This window comes from Sinocyclocheilus grahami, unplaced genomic scaffold (genome assembly GCF_001515645.1).
Source record: "Sinocyclocheilus grahami isolate Dianchi unplaced genomic scaffold, SAMN03320097.WGS_v1.1 scaffold698.1, whole genome shotgun sequence".
Taxonomy (NCBI): Eukaryota; Metazoa; Chordata; class Actinopteri; order Cypriniformes; family Cyprinidae; genus Sinocyclocheilus; species Sinocyclocheilus grahami.
In genome coordinates, this window is record NW_015505877.1 from 290,064 (window position 1) to 309,684 (window position 19,621).

Sequence of the window (19,621 nt, forward strand, 5' to 3'; positions counted from 1 at the left end):
CTCATGGCCTTCTAGTTTAGAAATCTACATGATGCTCCATAAATTAATTGACCAGTGCAGCATCACATGCTAGAGTGTGGGAAGTCAGATGTTGCACAAAGTACTACAATACTCCAGTAAATGATCATTTAAATTTTATACCCATCTCTAGGCAAAAATCTAATACAAATAACTAAATATAAAAAGGTGCCTAAAGTTAATGCATTTAAAACAAGAGCAAATATGCAAAAAGTGTTACCCATGCTTTGGTCAGGACTTAATGCTGTTTGCAGAATAAAACAACAAGGGCAGACAGAGTGATAGATGGGTTTAATGTAGAGCGCAGGCCACAGGTGATAATGTCCCGATGTGTTCAATACCCATATGCCCATGGGGTCAAGCTGTCTTATTATATGTCTCTGTTCTTGTACCCACAGAGCTGTCCATCAGCCTGAAATCTGTCCTATTTTCCCCCACAGACAGACACAAAGGCCAAACAGACGGATGTGTCTGGAGTTTGGCACCTTGTCAATACTGTGCCTTTTCTCTGCCAGCGAGACCAAAGACCAGCCATGTCTCGCAGCACGACTGCCCTAACAGACACTCTCCATGCTAAACACTGTCATAAAGCACATCCTGCAGACATGGCTATTTTTTTTTTAAACCCTTGCTAGGGTTGTGACTGTGAGGAAATTTTCCCACCGGTTAATCGACGTGTGACAACACCGGTAATACCGGTATCACCGTGGGGGCGGGGGTGGGGGCGTTCCCTCTTTCTCTCGCTTTTAAATAGCTTGTAAAAGCGGCGTGCGCATTTTACTTTCACTTTCAAATAGCGGTAATTCGGCGTAAAGCAATTGTTTGTTTGAATTTTCTCTATTTTCCTCGCTTTCCTTTGCTTTTAAATAGCTTAAAAGCGCCGTGCACATTTTACTTTCACTTTTGAATTAGCGGCAGTTGCTTGAATGCAACAACAAAATACAACGTCAAACTCACTTTAGCCTATATATAAAACATAGAACTTTTATTAACAAAACAAATAAAAATACACCATGCTTTTATATTGTATATAAAATAACAAATAACTTGCATAAAGTTTAAATAGGTATACAAAACTGGAAATAGGATAAGTAAACATGTATAAACATGTATTATTTATAACCAAATAAATAAGAAACGTAGAACGTTTATTAGCAAAACGAGTAAGAAAGCTTGGAGGCACGGCATACGCCTTGATGTCAAATAAAATAAATAAATGACACAAAGTTTAAATAAAGTAAAAATCAGCAAACGATGTGGAACCAATTAAATAAGAAACTAATGTTTAAAAAAACCTTCCAAAATCACCTTAGACTCACTCTCCTCACTGGAGAAATGAAATCTGATCTGTGATGCGACTGTCGTTCGGCATGCTGCATTGAGCAGCCGCGCTCAGTTTTTAATTGTAGTGTCTGTTCTTTTACTGAACTAAATTTTTATTAGGCTACTACAAAAAATCTAAATGACGGGTTGGGGTCGGTGCAAGTGGCGTAACCAGTGTTGCGGCTTAACACCTCTCTCTATTCTTTTGGTCTCTTTCTCTTAATTTTTCTGACTATTCCTCTCTGATCCCAATCGGTAAAATCAGAGGTCCATGTCCCTAACAATAAAATCACTGGGCAATCGTGCACACTCTCTCTCTCTCTCTCTCTCTCAGCACCGTCCACGAGTGTCACTGCGGAGTGCAAAACACATTCAGACGCCAACAAGTCCTGCGCTGCAGGGATAGTTCAGACAAAAATTTAAATTCTGATATCATTTACTCATCCTCATGTCGTTCCAAACCAGAGTACAGATAAATGGAATTCAATGGTAATTATTTTATAGTGCTGTTTGGCTGTTTTTGGAGCATGGAAACTATAAAGTAATCCGTTTTCGTTGAATAGAAAAGTGATGCTCAGACAATGCGCTTAACATAACCTACTGTGCTTTACAAACGTCAGAGAGGGTGAGTAAATGACAGAATTTGAATTTTTGGTGAACGGTTCCTAAAAATGTGGGAGGGGGGTGTGCTTTAAAACTGAGAAACAGATTCTACTACTTACATCAGCAAACTTGTGGTTCCTGAAATGCGATTTATTGCACTTCAACAGCTGCACAGCCAAATTGCAATCTTGCCGATACCGTTCCTGCACGAGGAGAGAAAATGCGTCAGGGAAACAGATTTGAGAACACATCAAATTCAGAAAAGAGCCTTCAACATCCACTGTTTGGAATGACGCTTTTCTTAAATTAAACTGAAATGGTCATTTATGAAAGAAGAAACGCAAACACACACACACACAGTATGAGTCAGTGTTTGGACATGCATATGCTTCTTTACAAATCTGCTGAGTTAAATGCTTATAGTTTGAAATCAGATTTGTAAATGAATGCAAGTTGTGCTTATGAATGATTCTTTGTTTTTTTTAAAGCCAACTAGTGTCCAGCATGCATGTGAACTCCAACACTGTTTAAAAAGCATCCCAGGATGTTGATTGAGCAGAGTATAGACAAAGAATAATTCCAATACTGATTAATTTAATATTTTATTGACTTACTGTTACTCTAAAACGGGGGTTCTAAACCTTTTTGACTCCTTTGACTCTTCTGTCTAATTTCGTTTTCGGAACTGATTTTAATCTCCAGTTTTTTGTTCTAATAATAAAAATAATAAAATAATAAAAATTCAACTTTAACATTCCAGAAGTTTTAGGAGCTTAATATTCTTCCTACTCTTTTTAACCAATGAACCAATCTTCCAGGTGTTTGTGAACAGTTAGATAAGGATTTAAAAAATATTTCAACCTAATAAAATATTTTACAGCTTGGCATAACTAGTAAAATATAGATTCTTCATTAAAATGCCCATAACATTTTAAAATTCTATAATTTTACATAACTTTTCCAGGTCTTAAAAAAATAAATAATAATTATAAAAAATAAATAAATAAATAAAAAAACACACTTTTAAAATAGATTTCAGTATATTTAGTTTTTTAAAGACTGCAGGGAACCCTGGTTCTTTAAAGGAAAAAAAAAAAACCTTGTTGAGGGCGTGAATTAAAATATATTAATTTCTACTTGTTTAACTTATTTGGTATATCATTTTAAATCATTAGAAGTCACCTTGAGGTTCCCTTAAAAGTTTGCTGAGACCCCTAGTGGGGTCTGGACCCCTGGTTGAGAACCACTGTTCTAATATGTTGAAAAATATGTATGAGTAGTTCTGTCCAAATCTTTGACTGACACTTTATAAGTAAACCAAGGAAAATGGCACCCAAGGTAGCAGTCTTCAGGATCAATAACTAAAAAAAAAAAGCCCATAAAGGGGAAAAAAATTCTCCTAACATCAACCTCAGAGGAACGAGCTATGATTGATGTATGCTCTATCTGTCTAAGGAGATGAAGCGCTCTGTTTAAACACCGCAAACAGATGGCTATCAGTTTCTCCAGTGCTATAATTAGTTCCCTGTGGCACTGTTTCATACATGTGGTGTAATAAAGGCACATCTCAGAACGACCTGCATTCTGGTGCTTTGTTATTCCTCGTGGAGTTACTCAAAATCTTAAAAAAAAAAAAAAGCATTGTCAGAATATCTGTCAGCTAGTTTACACTCCAGTGTCACTTGAATACAGTGTTTATATAATGTGAATCAAATCTCTCATTATGAATAAAGGGCTTCCTCATGAAAATAGTCCCACAAATGATTTAAAAGACTTTTTTTTCATTTAAAAATGCTAGCCTTGTGGGAAGTGTATGTTGTTTAAATGCAGTTTGAATCTTAAAATGAGAAGGAATAAGGAATAAGGAGATTTTCGCTTGTTCCACAGTAAAGCTCCAAAAGCCAGACATCATTTCTGGAATCTGACAGTAGACTTCTGTGAAATCTCAGCCCAGATCCTCCTCATGCAACTTTCAATTTTCAGCTCCAGTAGTTATCAATCCCTGTAACACTGCGGCTCTGACAACCCGAGTCCAAAACTTGCCTCAAACCCAAACACACAAAAAGCTCTGATATCACACGTACATTCAGTTCCTCCAGCTTGTCAATAGTGTTTTTGGCATCCACGAGTTTATTCGTGAGCTCCACTATCTCTTGGTCCATGGTTTTCTTGTCTCTTTCCACTTTATGGAGCTGTAAGGAGAAAAAAGACATTCATGTAAACTTTAATGTGAAAGGTCTCAGATGAGGTTCAACCTCTCTCAACAACACACTAAAACAAGTTTTTCTTCAGTCCTAATTTCATTGCTGACATGGCACCAGCTGCAAAGAAAAAGTCATCCAAAGAGCCTGGGAATGTTTTTGAGGCACAGCCCATGAGGAAAACGAAAAAAAGCAGGAAAGGAATCAATTGATAATCTCATTGCAAATAAGCATCACTCTTCTCTTGACGTGTCTCGATCTCCAAAATTTCTGTCCAATTAGGTCTGTCTTTGATAAACCAACTTTACTTACCATCTTGTGTTTTCAAACTCAAAAGTTCAAACTTTCGTACAATGACAGCTCATACTGATCACTCAACTCCAAAAAGAAACAGAAGTCCATATACTCTACCATTCAAAAGTTTGAGAAAGGCAAGAATTTATTGTAACAATATTAAATTACTTGTTTTCTATTTGAATATATTTCAACATGCAATTTATTCCTGTGATGCAAAGCTGAATTTTCAGCATCATTACTCCAGTCTTCAGTGTCACGTGATCCTTCAGAAATCATTCAGATATGCTGATTTAATGCTCAAAGAAACATTTATCAGTTGAAAACAGTTGTGCTAAAACGTCTTCTGTCTGACTTTCTGTCTGAGTTCAGTGTTTTTCTAATTGAGGAGTGAGAGTGCTGTCTGAAGACACTTCACTTCTGCCGTGGTAGCAAAGTCTGAAATGTCTTTGCACAAAAATGACTGAACAAAAGCTCTTGAAAAACTTTAAAGAGGACATACTTAGCAGAAGCTTTGATACTTAAGACGCACTTCAGCCCTGCCGGCTCTTGGTTTAAGCGGAGACAGAGAGATACAAAGAGAGACACTGAGAAAAAGTAGACACTGACAGACACTGTGACCCTTAATCTGGAGCGTGGCATGTCCATAACAAAGCAATTATCTTTATAATCACTGTTTGACTGAAGTGGACAATGTGGACCAATAAAAGACAGTTAAGGAGGGGGCAGCCTTTCAACAAAATGCAGAGTCCACATGTAATAACGGCAATGCAAAAGCCAGTATAATGCACAGCACATCTGACGGAAACAGGGATAGAAATCAGGGATCGAAAGGAACTGTTTTGATCAGTTTAACATCTGCATTCACACCATCCAAAGTTGTAGTCAAGTGGTCAAAATGCCAACATGTGTCTGCGCTTTGTTGCTACTCTAAAAGGTTTCATAATTGACTAAGAATGCATCCTTTGTTTATGAAATATATGCCCGTATAATATCATATATGTCTGTCTACCTGCAACCTACACAAGGACATCCGTTACATGTCATGTTATTTTGACCAACATAGCTGCAAAATGATCATTTGTAGCTATTAAGATATTGTTATATTGAATATTGGCTCCCACTTTATTTCAAGTGGCTTTAACTACTATGTACTTACATTTAAATTAATCACACCGGGGAGAGAAAATGGCTAATTGGGCCTAATTTGGACATTTTCACTTAGGGGTGTACTCACTTTTGTGGCCAGTGGTTTAGACATCAATGGCTGTGTGTTGAGTTATTTTGAGGGGACAGCAAATTTACACTGTTATACAAGCTGTACACTCACTACTTTACATTGCAGCAAAGTGTCATTTCTTCAGTGTTGTGACATGAAAAGATATAATAAAATATTTACAAAAATGTGAGGGGTGTACTCACTTCTGTGAGATACTGTATATATATTTATATTTATACAACAGTTCGTTCTGGTTCTCAAATCTGATTGGTTGAGAACTGTGAGATATTGTACTGGTATCGCTACAGGAACGCCCTTTCACAATTTTGTATCACCCTGCTTGTTCTAGCCAGGTCTATGTTTTTTTTTTATTATTATTCACTGAGCTAATCGTAGAGTATGTTAGTTAATATAAGAAGAAAGTTCATTCTAGTTTTATGAATTTTACTGATTATAAATGTTTGATTATTAAAATTTAAACCATTAATTCGGAGTCCAGAAAAATTAAAACAGAAAACATGGAATTAAGGAAAAAATTCCGGTCCGGCTAAACCCGGAGCCAGACGGTTTGGCTTCGGGTGGTCTGACTGTTTAGCTTTGCCATTATTGGTTGATCTCTCTTCAGGATTATGGGTAGTGTATTGCACGTCCATTGTTACAGAAGACTTCACTAATGGCCTTACAGAAGAGATTTATTGCTCACTTTCACAAAGAATGGCCCTATATAGTGTTTCTATCTTGCAGTGGCCTTAAATTGTGTAAAAATATAATTTGTAATTCACTGTTTTTAATGAACATTTCCTTTTCTTACAGTGTTTGCAAAGTTGTGCTATGCATTTTAACCACTGTGGTAAACATTTGGACTGCCATCTATTGCGTGACATCTATCCCAGAATCCCCGTTTACATGCAAACACACACACACACACAGGCATGGCCACATCTATATCCGGCCATCTACTGCAGGAAGAGAGGAGAGGAGGCAGGAAGGAGATGCAATGACTCATGGGAATGATATCCACGGCGATACTTATTGGGAAAGCAGAGACGGACAGAAGGAACTGGATAAAGAGAGAGAATGAGAACGCAACTGCATAGACCCAAGTTTGACTGATGGCAGCCTGATGATGATGATGATGATGAAATACCCAAAGTCACAAGGCAGCATGAGGGGAGAGGAAAGGAAGAAAGAAAGGAAGAGAAAGATTTAATTTTGCACTTATTTTTATATTTTCATTAACCTGTATGTCTACAAGCAAGTACAGACAAGAAAGAAAGAGGACAGAAAGATAGAAACTAGTCATGAGAAAGACACCGTAGTCATTAGTTAAAAATAATTATCCTGTGAAACTTAAATTAAACCTATTAAAAAGATTGTAGTAACTAAAATAAAGCTGAAATAAAAAATAAAGTTTGTCAAGACAAACTTTGATGTTGGCTTGAGAAAGACTGGCCAGTAGTTTAGGATGGATAGATGGATAGGATACAGGTGCATCTCAATAAATTAGAATGTCGTGGAAAAGTTCATTTATTTCAGTAATTCACCTCAAATTGTGAAACTCGTGTATTAAATAAATTCAGTGCACACAGACTGAAGTCTTTGGTTCTTTTAATTGTGAAGATTTTGGCTCACATTTAACAAAAACCCACCAATTCACTATCTCAACAAATTAGAATACTTCATAAGACCAATAAAAAAAACATTTTTAGTGAATTGTTGGCCTTCTGGAAAGTATGTTCATTTACTGTACATGTACTCAATACTTGGTAGGGGCTCCTTTTGCTTTAATTACTGCCTCAATTCGGCGTGGCATGGAGGTGATACGTTTGTGGCACTGCTGAGGTGGTATGGAAGCCCAGGTTTCTTTGACAGTGGCCTTCAGCTCATCTACATTTTTTGGTCTCTTGTTTCTCATTTTCCTCTTGACAATACCCCATAGATTCTCTATAGGGTTCAGGTCTGGTGAGTTTGCTGGCCAGTCAAGCACACCAACACCATGGTAATTTAACCAACTTTTGGTGCTTTTGGCAGTGTGGGCAGGTGCCAAATCCTGCTGGAAAATGAAATCAGCATCTTCAAAAAGCTGGTCAGCAGAAGGAAGCATGAAGTGCTCCAAAATTTCTTGGTAAACGGGTGCAGTGACGTTGGTTTTAGAAGTACTAAAATTACTGAAACTAAACATGAAATAAAGCTAAAAAGAAAAAAAACTACAAAAAAACCCCAACAAAATTAACAAAAACTAAAATGAAAACTGAAAATATAAAAATAAAAGTATAATTCACATTATTAAAAAATAATATACTATTATAACAGTAATACTAAAATAACACTGGTGAAACTGAAGCAACATCAGAGATATATTGTGAATATAGGGCAACTCCTTCAGCTGTGACAATATTCACAACATAGCATGGCCTCTGGTGCCTAATTTCAGTTTCACTGCTTCATCTGTATAGCCATTTATACAAAACACATTGGTCCAGAGCAGCAATGTTTGCAAAGGAACAAAAACAAATTGTGCACTTAAATTCAAACAAAAGTTCAATCACAGGAACATTTTTTTTCTGTGTTTCAATCATTGTTGAAGACACTGTATTAACCAATCAGCAACCAGAAACAGATGATTTTATAACTCTCTTCCTAAAATGTTGTTGTAAATCTACAGTGAAAACACATTTCCACATTATTGCTGCCTGCTGGTTGTATTTGGAGAGATGATTTCACTAAAGCAGCACTCTGAGTGAGCTTGCGTCCCGAAAGCACCTACAGTAAGAAACAATGGGCCCTTCACGAGGTGGAACAGGTCGGCCGGGATAATCCCCGTCTCCACGACGAGAGATTACTGAGCAGAATGCCACCCGTTTCACCTGTGACTGGCAAAGCTCTATGCAGAGGTCATGGATATGAGATCTCAGATACCTAAGATACCGCTGGGATTTAATTGAAAATGAACAATAAATCATCGAGAGCTAATGCTGTCCTTATACACGCATGGAGTCTTCAGACGTGATTAAGAGCGAGCGGCTCGTTCTGAAGTCTCCCAGTCATGTTAAATTACTCTAGAGATAATTTTGCAGAGCACCTAAGAGTGATAAAAGATTCCTAAAATAACTTATTATAGATGCATGTTTGATTCAATTTTCATTTGAGCGAAGCTGGAAAAAGGCAGAGTCGGGGGAAAATTTTGATTCATATTGGCTTTAATAAAACATGAAATCCTTTAAAAATGTATTACAACAACCAACAGCGGTTTCCAAAGATATTTTAATGAATGCATCATACTGAACACAGGACGCATGGTTTCTGTGATGCATAATCACATTCAAATAATCTTAAAACAGCATTCATCCTAACTGAATAACATTGACTGCAGTCGGTGACAGTTATGATGTATTAGAAGATCCAGTGGGAATCGTTTTATACTTACTAAAGAAAAAGAGGCTTAGGGACACATTTGTACATTTATTCAATCTTTAGCTTTTGATGTTGTTCATTTTTTTCCCTCTCGATTGTTCTCAGACAATTACTTTGTCTTTGGTTGAGCACTAAAGCACAGAACATTTTCATCCAAACAAAGCTTTTATGAAAAAAAAGCATGCAAAAACATGCAGATTTCTGTCTGCTACCAAATCGCCTGACTGATCCATCAGCACGGACTTAACTGTGACAATTTTGACCACAACCAGAGTGGTCATTCGGGGCTCTCTGCATTTGTTCTTCTTTTTTTTTGAACGGAAAAAAAACATCAATGGCAAATCAATCATTTTAAAAGGGAGCGGAATCTGCTTAGATTTCTTGTGGCTGAATTTGAAACAGTATTAGAGTGGCAAATGATTGACAGCACGTCAACACTGCAGTATCATGGGTCTTTTCCTGCAGAAATGTTTTATAGCCTATGCCATGAAAAACTGAATACATTTAACATCAATGCTTGAAAATCTTTGATCCACTTAAAGGGATAGTTCACCCAGAAAAGTAAATTCTCATCATTGTCTCACGCTCACGTCGGACCTATACCTGCATGACTTTCTTTTCTGTGCAACATAAAAGGTGAATTTTTTTGATGAAAATCCTGGTTATTCTTTTTAAATTTATGTAAATGAAGGGTTGAAAAGCTCCAAAATAGGAACAAACACTCTTTTGAAGCTATTCAATAGCTTTTGGAGTACTTTTTGACGCTTGAAAGCGCTTATTCAAATTCGAACGCATTGCAAAGATTAGTACATTATTAAAAATTAGTGGTTGACGGATATATCACCAAGGCTGATATATAAGTCAATATTTGGTAAAAAAAAAAAAATTTGGCATGTTTGGTAAGAGGCAGGACTTTTATTTTGACAGCGCTAATTAAAGATTACAAGGGCACGTGGATAAAAAAAACAATGATGTGCGTGAATAAAGTATTTATAACTGGAATATTCCATACAAAAAAATAAGAACGGTCCATTTTGATTTCATTGTTACTTTAAATTGTGTGATGTGAACAGTTGAAGTATTTAGGAAAATCCTGACAACAGGAGTGTGCTCACACACTGTTTTAAGTGAGCTGAGAGCAGTGGGAAGTGACTACGATCATCCATGGCATGATTATTTGCCCATCACAGCTCAACTATAAAGGCAGAGCCCAAAATGAACATCCAGAAAGAGCCAAAAGCGAGTCAGATTTGGCTTTACACTTGGCGAGTAAACAAAACTCACAGTTGGTTTGTAGCAGAACTGCAACAATTTAAAACACAATGCAAGAATAACTGCGTTTTTATCTCAAGTGCGAATCAAAGCAACACAATCCCTGTTGCTTGTCTTCCAACAACAGTTTTCCCAGTGGAAAATACTGTTACTTGTTTGCTATTCCCTGGAGAATGAAACAAAGCAAAAGGTTCCTCAATTACAGTTCATAATACTTGTGACAAACTGACTGACAGTGGCCTCGTTAGGGCACAAGGACCAATTAAAGACATCAGTGTTTAAGATAAAGGACGTCAGAATGGGAAAGTGAAGTGTAAAGGTTACCAGGGCGTGAAGTTTCTCCTCCAGGTCCTGATTAGCTCTCTGAGACGCCGTGTAGCTGTTCTGCAGTCTGTGGGGGAAACAAAACAAATGTACGTCATTGTCAAGGTATAAAGCTATATCCAGATCTTATATGATAAATCCTGGTGCGGTGTGGGATTGAGATGGACATGATGGCCATTGACATAAAACAACACAGGAAACCGTACAGGACTTCTCTGCTGTGCTGGGAAATGCTACCGCATCCCGTCGGCTCTCTGAAGCTCACCGGAGCTTGTCTCAGCTAAAGGCAGAGGTACGGCAGCTGAAGAAATATTCACAAGTCATTGCAATAAAAAGACCTTATATTTCAAACACCGAGCTGTAGGAGAGTGTGTCTGATGTTAAAGTCATCAAATCCTCAAGCGGTCACAACTCCAACGCAGAATACAGAATAAGCCAGAAGAGGTAAAAGAGAGACATTTTCATCACAAAAAGTCATTAAGCTTATCCTCCGTGCAAGTCTTTTGAACAGTTTTTTTTTTTTTGCTGATAAAATATTCCAAATAAAAAGTCAAGGCATTTTTTTTTCTCATTTCAGTACTCTCAAGTCATATACAATATATTGGTAGCATATCTGGCATAGAATGATGCCAAAAAGTACTTCTTGTTTGTTTTCTATCACAAATTTAAGAATGTGAATAATTCAGTTTAAACTTAAAATAATGTAACATATACTGTATACACTGGCAGTCTGGTATGCTCACCAAGGCTGTATTTATTTGCAGTACAAACAACAATATTGTGGGAATATTATTATAATTTATAACAACTGTTTTCTGAATATATCTTAAAATGTTCCTGTGATCAAATCTGAATTTTCAGCATCATTACTCCAGTCTTCAGTGTCACATGATCCTTCAGAAATCATTCTAATATGCTGATTTGATGCTATTATTATCAATGTTGAAAATAGTTGTACTGCTTAATTTTTTTTTTTTTTTGGTACCTTTTTTTCAAATGCATGAGATAGATTTTATTGTGAATGACTCATCTATGTAAGCTTAATTTTTTACATTTTGTTTGGACCTCATAATATTTAATCAAAATGTAACATCCACATCTTAAAATCCAATCAACAACCGACAGATAGATCCCTGCCCTATATATATATACGTCACAATAAGGATAAAAAGATCTGATGCTACTACTGCAGAGAACAGAAACCATCACCGTGCCCAAAACTGTGATCATCATATGTGTGAAAACATCAATGTTATTCAGAGTATTTTTACCTACTGTTTTATGAATATTTTTTAAGACACTACTAATTTTTCAATGTGCTTTTTGGATATTTTGTAGTAAAAACAGGTCATTCACACAAAATCAAAATCTCTCATTATATGACTTACTTTCCGTTTTACGAAAACTATCCTGGCCATTCTTTTTCATATAACTGAAGTGAATAGGCATTATGATACCTTTATGCTTCTACTCGACAGATCCAAAGTTTATCATCATATGGAAAAGAGCAGCCAGGATAGCCATAGGGGATTGAAACTATTCCTTTAAAAATGTAGATAGTACTCAATGCGTTTAATATTCATTTAATATTAATAATTTACACAGTAGATTTTCAGAGGTTAAGAAGTATTAAAGACCAAACACATCTAAGAAATGACGGGTGGGCTACATGAAGTGATGCTGATCCCTTCTGATTTCATATCTTCATTGAATCAACACTGAATTCACAAAATGAGATTCAGCACAAGGCGCCAAGGCTTCCGTTCATAGAACTTTTAGAAGAAAGCATCAATTCGAATACAGAATTTGTGCTTACAAAGACCATCTGGCCTGCGAATAAACAGGTAATTAAGTAAACAAACAAACATCTATAACAATACCTCTCATTCGAGGGTTCCCAGAGCCTCCAGCACCTGGTGCAAATCGCCACAGCGCACGTGACAATGTTACGGCGCTAGATCAGAGATGGCATTCAAACGCCAACGCTGCAGAATTACTAACCAATTGCAATCCAATTAGGCTATTATCTGCGGAGAGCTGGCATGCAGGTTTAGGATGTGGCAGGCGGGGAAATGGAGGAGCAAATGTGAGCACCACACTTTTTTGATGGAAAGAATGCTGGGCAATTCAATCTCTCTGCCGTCTGAAAGCATATAAGCCAGAGATGCATCCTGATTGGAGATAAAGTGGCATGATTGCAGCCAAATTATACACCGACTCAATCACAAAGCACTGCACACTCAGAGCGCCAGGGGCATATCAGGCCGATCTGAGCCCGTGATTAAATCTGCACTCAGATCTGCTGATCTAAAGCTAAACTTATAACACTGATTCCGAACAAAATGCATAATGACGTTTACTGCGACAAGTCATTTTTTGTCCATCTTGAAAGCCAAAAAGCTGCATGAAAGAGACAATCACAGCCAAACTCTGAGGTGTAATATACACATATATGGAACGGGATTTTGAACCAATGAGATTTCACAATGTGGGCGGAGCCACCCAGTGCATTGTGCAAAAATTAAACCTCTTTTTTTTTTGACAGGGCTAAAACACCTTTTCATACCAAAAAGAATGTTTGGTGCACAAATTAGGCGTGATAAACATTTTAATTTGAATGAACCAAAGTGAACAAACATTTGCATGCCGTCAATGCATTTTTTATTATTTTTTTGTACAGAGGTGTTTTCCAATCACATCACAAAGAAAACTGGCTAACCAATAAGAGTCGCTCTTTTGGCCACATGTCTGCAGTTTTGGTGCCACTCATAAACAGACCTGGCTCTCTTTCTCTGTATTGCTTTTTGTTGTTGTTTAATAGTCATCTTAGTGAATGAAAAAATCGAACGGCTGTTTGAAAACATGCAAATGTTATTTGACTTTGTTCTCAATGACAAACAAAGAAATCGAAAGTTGCACATTGCCTTGTGTGTGTGTGTGGGGGGGGGGGGGGGAACGTATAAAGGCAATTAGGAAAAATATCAGTTACTTCATGCATACATACAAATAGGGTGTATCAGTATGTTGATGAGCAAACAGCATATTATACTGTACAAACACCATATTGTGCTGTATTTCTCTTTTTCCATAAGTGGACATTTCCAGAGTGAAACTGCATTTTCATTCAGAACAGACAAATCGCTTTCAAACATCAGACCACATTTTTGTGCTGTTGTGAACAGGACTTGAAGATTAAAACATGTTCCTGTCTTATTGTGCATTATCAGTGCACAATATTCCAAAGAGAAAACGTTTGTCTTCATTAACTTTCATCAAAATCTATGCGCTGTTGACATGCAGTCACCTGTACTATGTATTCTGCTTCGGTTTCTGTGTGAACAGAAAAGCAGCAAACAACAAAACAACCTGTCTGCATGTCAGAGGCAAGTTATACAGATGAACCAGTCATTACTGTGCCGCTAAACCCTTACACAAATAACACAGCCTCACAGCGAGCTCACGCTCATTAAAATCAGCCACAATCTCAGTCTGCTGTTCTCCTCCCTTACCTGTAATGAAAGTAACACATTACAGCACTTGATTAGTTCTTAATTAGCTGGCAAAAACACAAGGCATCTGTCAAACAATAGAGCTGCTTGACTGCCTGTTAAACATTTTTGTATTTATTTTCTGAAGACTAGGCTGTCAGGCACATTTTTTTAATGGCACAACAGAACACTTGCTGAGTCAACTAAATTGACACTACTGTAATAATTCAAACCATTTAAAATAAATTAATTCTGATTAGAAAAACCTGTGACTGACCACTTAAATTATACTGAATGAGTAAATAAAATAAAATAACTCAAACATGATTCAAATAAACACTGCTGTGGTGTATTAGATCCAGACTGATCAAGAGTTATAAATTCAGAACTAGTTCCATTTCTATAAAATTCTGTAACCAAACGGTTTTCATGACGTTCACATCCTAAAATAGTTTCCTGTGCCGCCACTGATACTACAGCACAACGAAAAACGCCATTTCGTTTTATACGAATTGTGAACTTGCTGTCTGAATTGAGTGTGATGAGAGAGAAAAAGTAAAAAAAATAGTTAATGGAATCGGAACCATAAACGTTAAATTTTTTGTGATTCATGTCAAGAGAGCTGCGTTGTCCTTCGAAATCTCACATGACAGCAAAATGATTAAATACTGACGAGAAACGAGGTCTTCCAGATGTTTTATATGTGGTTATTATCTAGGCAAGTTTGCAGTCTCCTCGTCTTTCTCTTGACTGTGTCGGCCGGACCAGCATGCTTTGCACTGCCGATCCTGATGTGCTTTGTAGTGCGGTCTGCAGCAGGGGTCCTTGCAACTCTACACAGCCACCGGTCAGTGTGATTAAAGTGAAGGCTGCCAGCTTCATATACAGTGGTGTGAAAAAGTGTTGGCCCCCTTCCTGTTTTTTTTAATTGTTTGCATACATGTCACACTTAAAAGATTCAGATCATCAAACTAATTTTAATATTACACAAAGATAATGCAAGTAAATACAAAATGCCGTTTTTAAATTATTATTTATTTTATTAAGGGAAAAAAGCTGTCCAAACCTGCCATACATGTCAACTGTTTTGATTCTCATCTGTTCTTGAATTTCTTTAGATCGCGGCATAATAGGTTGCTCTTTAAGCATGCTTCACTTTGTCAGACAGGTTCTATTTAAGTGATTTCTTGATTCAACAGGTCTGGCAGTAATCAGGCCTGGGTGTGGCTAGTGAAATTTAACTCAGCTTTCTAAAATAATGTGGTTAATTGCAGTTCTTTCATGATTTAACAGGAGGTGGCAATTAATTTTTCACGTAGGGCCACGTAGGTTTGGACATCTTTTTTCCCTTAATAAATGAAATCATCATTTAAAAACTGCATTTTGTATTTACTTGCATTATCTTTGTGTAATATTTAAATTTGTTTGATGATCTGAAACATTAAAGTGTGACAAACATGCAAAAAAATAAGAAATCAGGAAGGGGGCCAACACTTTTTCACACCACTGTAACTACAAAGAGCTCATTAACTTGGCTGCTTTGATTATAATCATTCAAATGAATTGCAGGGGTATGTCTCATCTCCCTCCCTCATGGAACTTCAGTAAGAAACATGCTGTATCCACCTCTTTCCTCAAAGACTCTTGTCATTTTGTAGTCAGAGATTTTGGGGCCCTATGATTTAACAACGCAGAAAATGCAGATGGAATTATAGAATCCAGTCAAACTAATTGAATTCGCAGTATAACGCAGAACGTCACAGAATCAAAAGTAGGGCTGTACAATCAATCAAATCACAATATGGACTAATGTCTGAATATTAAACTGCAAAAAACAAACAAACTGACATTTAAACGTGTACGTTGGTTGCTCTGCGAGTTTCGTTGACTACACACACAAACATTAGGCTCTCATCACCGCTGCTGCTGCGTGAATATGATGCATCACAACACCACGGAGACCTGAGGAAAAACTGGGATTAAAGTCCAAAACCTGACTTGAAATAACCTGACAAATCAATCTGGGCTAAAGTTAAAGGTTCCATTAACGACAAATTAAATTCACACAATCTCACTAATTTGTGCACGCTTATTCTTAAGCAGACCTTATGTCGATCATGGATCAAATCGATCCACCATGACAATCAGCGAATATATCTGTGCTGTTTAATGCATTTGAGACTTTGTGTTTTCCTCAGAGCATAACTGACATGTCACAGGTATATTTTTCATCTTTAAATGTTAGAAAGTCATGCAAACAAACATGACGCGAGTGAACGAGCGCTGCTGCTCGCATGCGCGCTAAACAGACAGAGTGCAATCGAATAGGAGCACAATAATTCTGAGTAAAATGTACATGTTTTTGGACATTAAATGTGTCTTTTGTAGAATTTTAAACCTACATATAAAGTGTATTTTTATGATAGCAGTAACTGTAAAGGGACTATTGTAATAGGTAAATCAAATGTAAGCTAGTAGGCTACAGTACTTACTAAGCTCAAATGAGTCATATATTCATATTTATATTTCAAATCATATTGCATCGAATCGAAATCGGATCGCACTGCATCGTAATAGGGGTGAATCGTATTGCATCGCATCGGTAGCTGCTTCATATGTATCTTTAATGTATCGTATCGTTGGCTATGCATCGAGATGCGTATCGTATCGGCCTCAGTCATGGAGATGCACATCCCTAACAAACATGCGTGACGCTCTGAGTATTTTTTTTAGCGTCTGTCATCACTGTATGAGGAAATGAACATCATCTCCAAAGCTGCTCTGAGAGCCACTTATCCTGCATTTCACTTAATAAAATAAATCAGATACACAAACTCAAAGGTCTTCATGACAATCCGTCAAAATAAAAGCTTGTTTTAAGAAATTGCAAATTTTTCTACTCCGTTTTAATTTCAAGCATAAACCTGCACAGCACTTTGCATACCAAACATAACACACTCAGTGGAAACAGGCAGATTTATGCAACGGTGCTTTTTTACTCGTCTCGCACTTCTTTACAACAGTCCAACACTCTTGCTTATTTTCATCCCATTAAATGTCAAATCCAATTTAACCAATATCACTGCTACATTCAATTACAGATTCGGTTTGAGAGGAAGCCACTACATGATTGTTCTTTGTTTATAAGCTGTAAATACTTTGAATAATTATATATTTTTTTCATAATAATAGTGAAATGCTAAATGATATCCAGTACAATAAGAGTTTGGGATCAACAGAAGGAAGAGTCAAACAGGTTTGACAGAAATGCCAATCCCTTTAGGCCTCATTGATAGGGCTGTGATTGTACCTGTGGAAAACACGGCTATAAACATATACTACAGTCCAAAAGTAAGATTTCAAAAGGATCAGAACAATTTAGAAAGAAATATCTTATGCTCACAAAGGCTCCTTTTATTTGATGAAAATGACAGTAAAAACAGCAACTGTTGTGAAATAATATTAAAATTTTTAATAACCATTTTTTATTTGAATTTAATGTAAAATGCAATTTATTGCTGTGATGCAAAGCTGAATTTTCAGCATCATTACTCCAGTCTTCAGCATCACGTGATCCTTCAGAAATCATTCTAATATCCTGATTTGCTGCTCAAGAAACATTTCTTATTATCAATGTTGAAAACCCTCTTTTTAAGGATTCTTATACTTCAAAACCAGTATTTGCAATAGACTATTTTTTGTAACAATTTAAAAGTCTTTACTGTCACTTTTGATCTATTTAATGCATCCTTACTGAATAAAAGTAACTAACCTTCTGAACTTGTCTCTCATTTTCTCCAGGTCGTCTCTGGTTCGACCAAGCTCTGCCTGGATGTAATGTCGACTGGTTTCAAACTCCGTCTCCATCGCCTCCATCTTATGAGTGGTCTGGGAGAGCCGGTGACGGAGGTCTTCATTTTGCTGCTGCAGGATCCTGCAGAATAAGTGAAAGCAATGAAAGAAATGAAAAGCACATCACTGACATGAGTGACTGTTTGTTAAATCGAGTTCACACCATTGTAGAGGTAAAGGGAAACTATCTACAGCATTATTAAGTATTTCAATTTTCATTTTACTACAGTAGCATAAGAGACTCTTTAAAATGAATACTGCAGTCTGTTCATCATTCATCATGCAAAGCATTTACACACATTCCTGATGCGTATCTGTGCAAGCTCACACATATAGCACTCATTTAATAGCTCTCTTTGTCATGTTTGGTATCATTTTACAGCTCATATTCTGAACTGAAATGCAATGAAGAGACGGCTGTGATACCGGCTGTCATGGTGTCTCTCCGACATCATGAGCATCTCATTCAAGTGCAAATTTAGATTTACAAAAAGTGTGTGCAATGCACCAGGTTTGACATCAATGAAGCCAAAAGGCAGTAAAATGTGGCATGTGTCAGAACAGTTTGCATCATGCATGATTCATATGGGCTACTTTCATGACAATTCTATGATGTTTTTTGGACCTCAGCACCATCCGTCTCCCTTTCAGTGTGGCATTTTATTTTTAACTGCTTTTTAATAAATAATTTCACTTAAGAGTTGGAGGCTAATCCCTGAAGTCTCTCGTTTATGCTGTCCGCTTCTCATGTAAGTCACAGCTTCTAGGGTTTAATGTTTTTCACATCATCTCATTCAAGTGCAAATTTAGATTTACAAAAAGTGGCAGTAATGTGGCATGTGTCAGAACAGTTTGCATCATGCATGATTCATATGGGCTACTTTCATGACAATTCTATGATGTTTTTTGGACCTCAGCACCATCCGTCTCCCTTTCAGTGTGGCATTTTATTTTTAACTGCTTTTTAATAAATAATTTCACTTAAGAGTTGGAGGCTAATCCCTGAAGTCTCTCGTTTATGCTGTCCGCTTCTCATGTAAGTCACAGCTTCTAGGGTTTAATGTTTTTCACATTAATGCGATCTGAACCTTTAGGTTAAATCCTGTTTCCAACGAGCACTCAAAGAAAATAGTCTTCTGTTGGAAAAAATGTTATATATTAACAACCATTTTAATGGAGTCAGATTCATTTTATACGAGCCAGATAAATAATTAAATAATGCATGCCATTGTTCAGCTGCTTTTTGTCTAGAGTATTCATTCAAAACATAAGCTGTAACTTCTAGTCCAACATCATGTAGGCTATGACTTCACTTACCTGTTACCTACAAAGTCTCACTCTGAGCACCATTTTTCTGTCTAGTTTACAATCTTTTATTTAAAACCATTTTTGCTTTAAATTGTCTTAATTTGATATATTCGTGTGTGTTTTACATTTACTTTTATATAGTTACAAAAAAATCGTTAAAATAAATGCTGTTCTTGATTTTTGATCAATTTAACATCCTAAAATAAAATAATTAATTGATAAATTGATCAATTAATTATTTTAACATCCTAAAATAAAAATTAATTGATAAAAAAAAATTATATATATATATATATATATATATA

At 36.6% G+C, this 19,621-nt stretch overlaps 1 protein-coding gene across 2 annotated transcripts in view; it reads right to left on the reverse strand.

The window, feature by feature from the left end:
- Positions 1-19,621, reverse strand: part of LOC107559778 (tight junction-associated protein 1-like) — a 58,150-nt gene that overhangs the window by 4,552 nt on the left and 33,977 nt on the right. The window contains exons 5-9 of one of the 2 annotated variants that reach the window (XM_016243729.1): positions 17,929-18,090; positions 10,669-10,735; positions 6,749-6,778; positions 4,029-4,136; positions 2,064-2,147 (exon numbers count right to left, since the gene is read on the reverse strand). In XM_016243729.1, coding sequence (XP_016099215.1) covers positions 2,064-2,147; positions 4,029-4,136; positions 6,749-6,778; positions 10,669-10,735; positions 17,929-18,090 — 451 coding nt within the window. The remainder of the gene's footprint in view (positions 1-2,063; positions 2,148-4,028; positions 4,137-6,748; positions 6,779-10,668; positions 10,736-17,928; positions 18,091-19,621) is intronic. The other variant, XM_016243730.1, reaches the window with a different exon arrangement.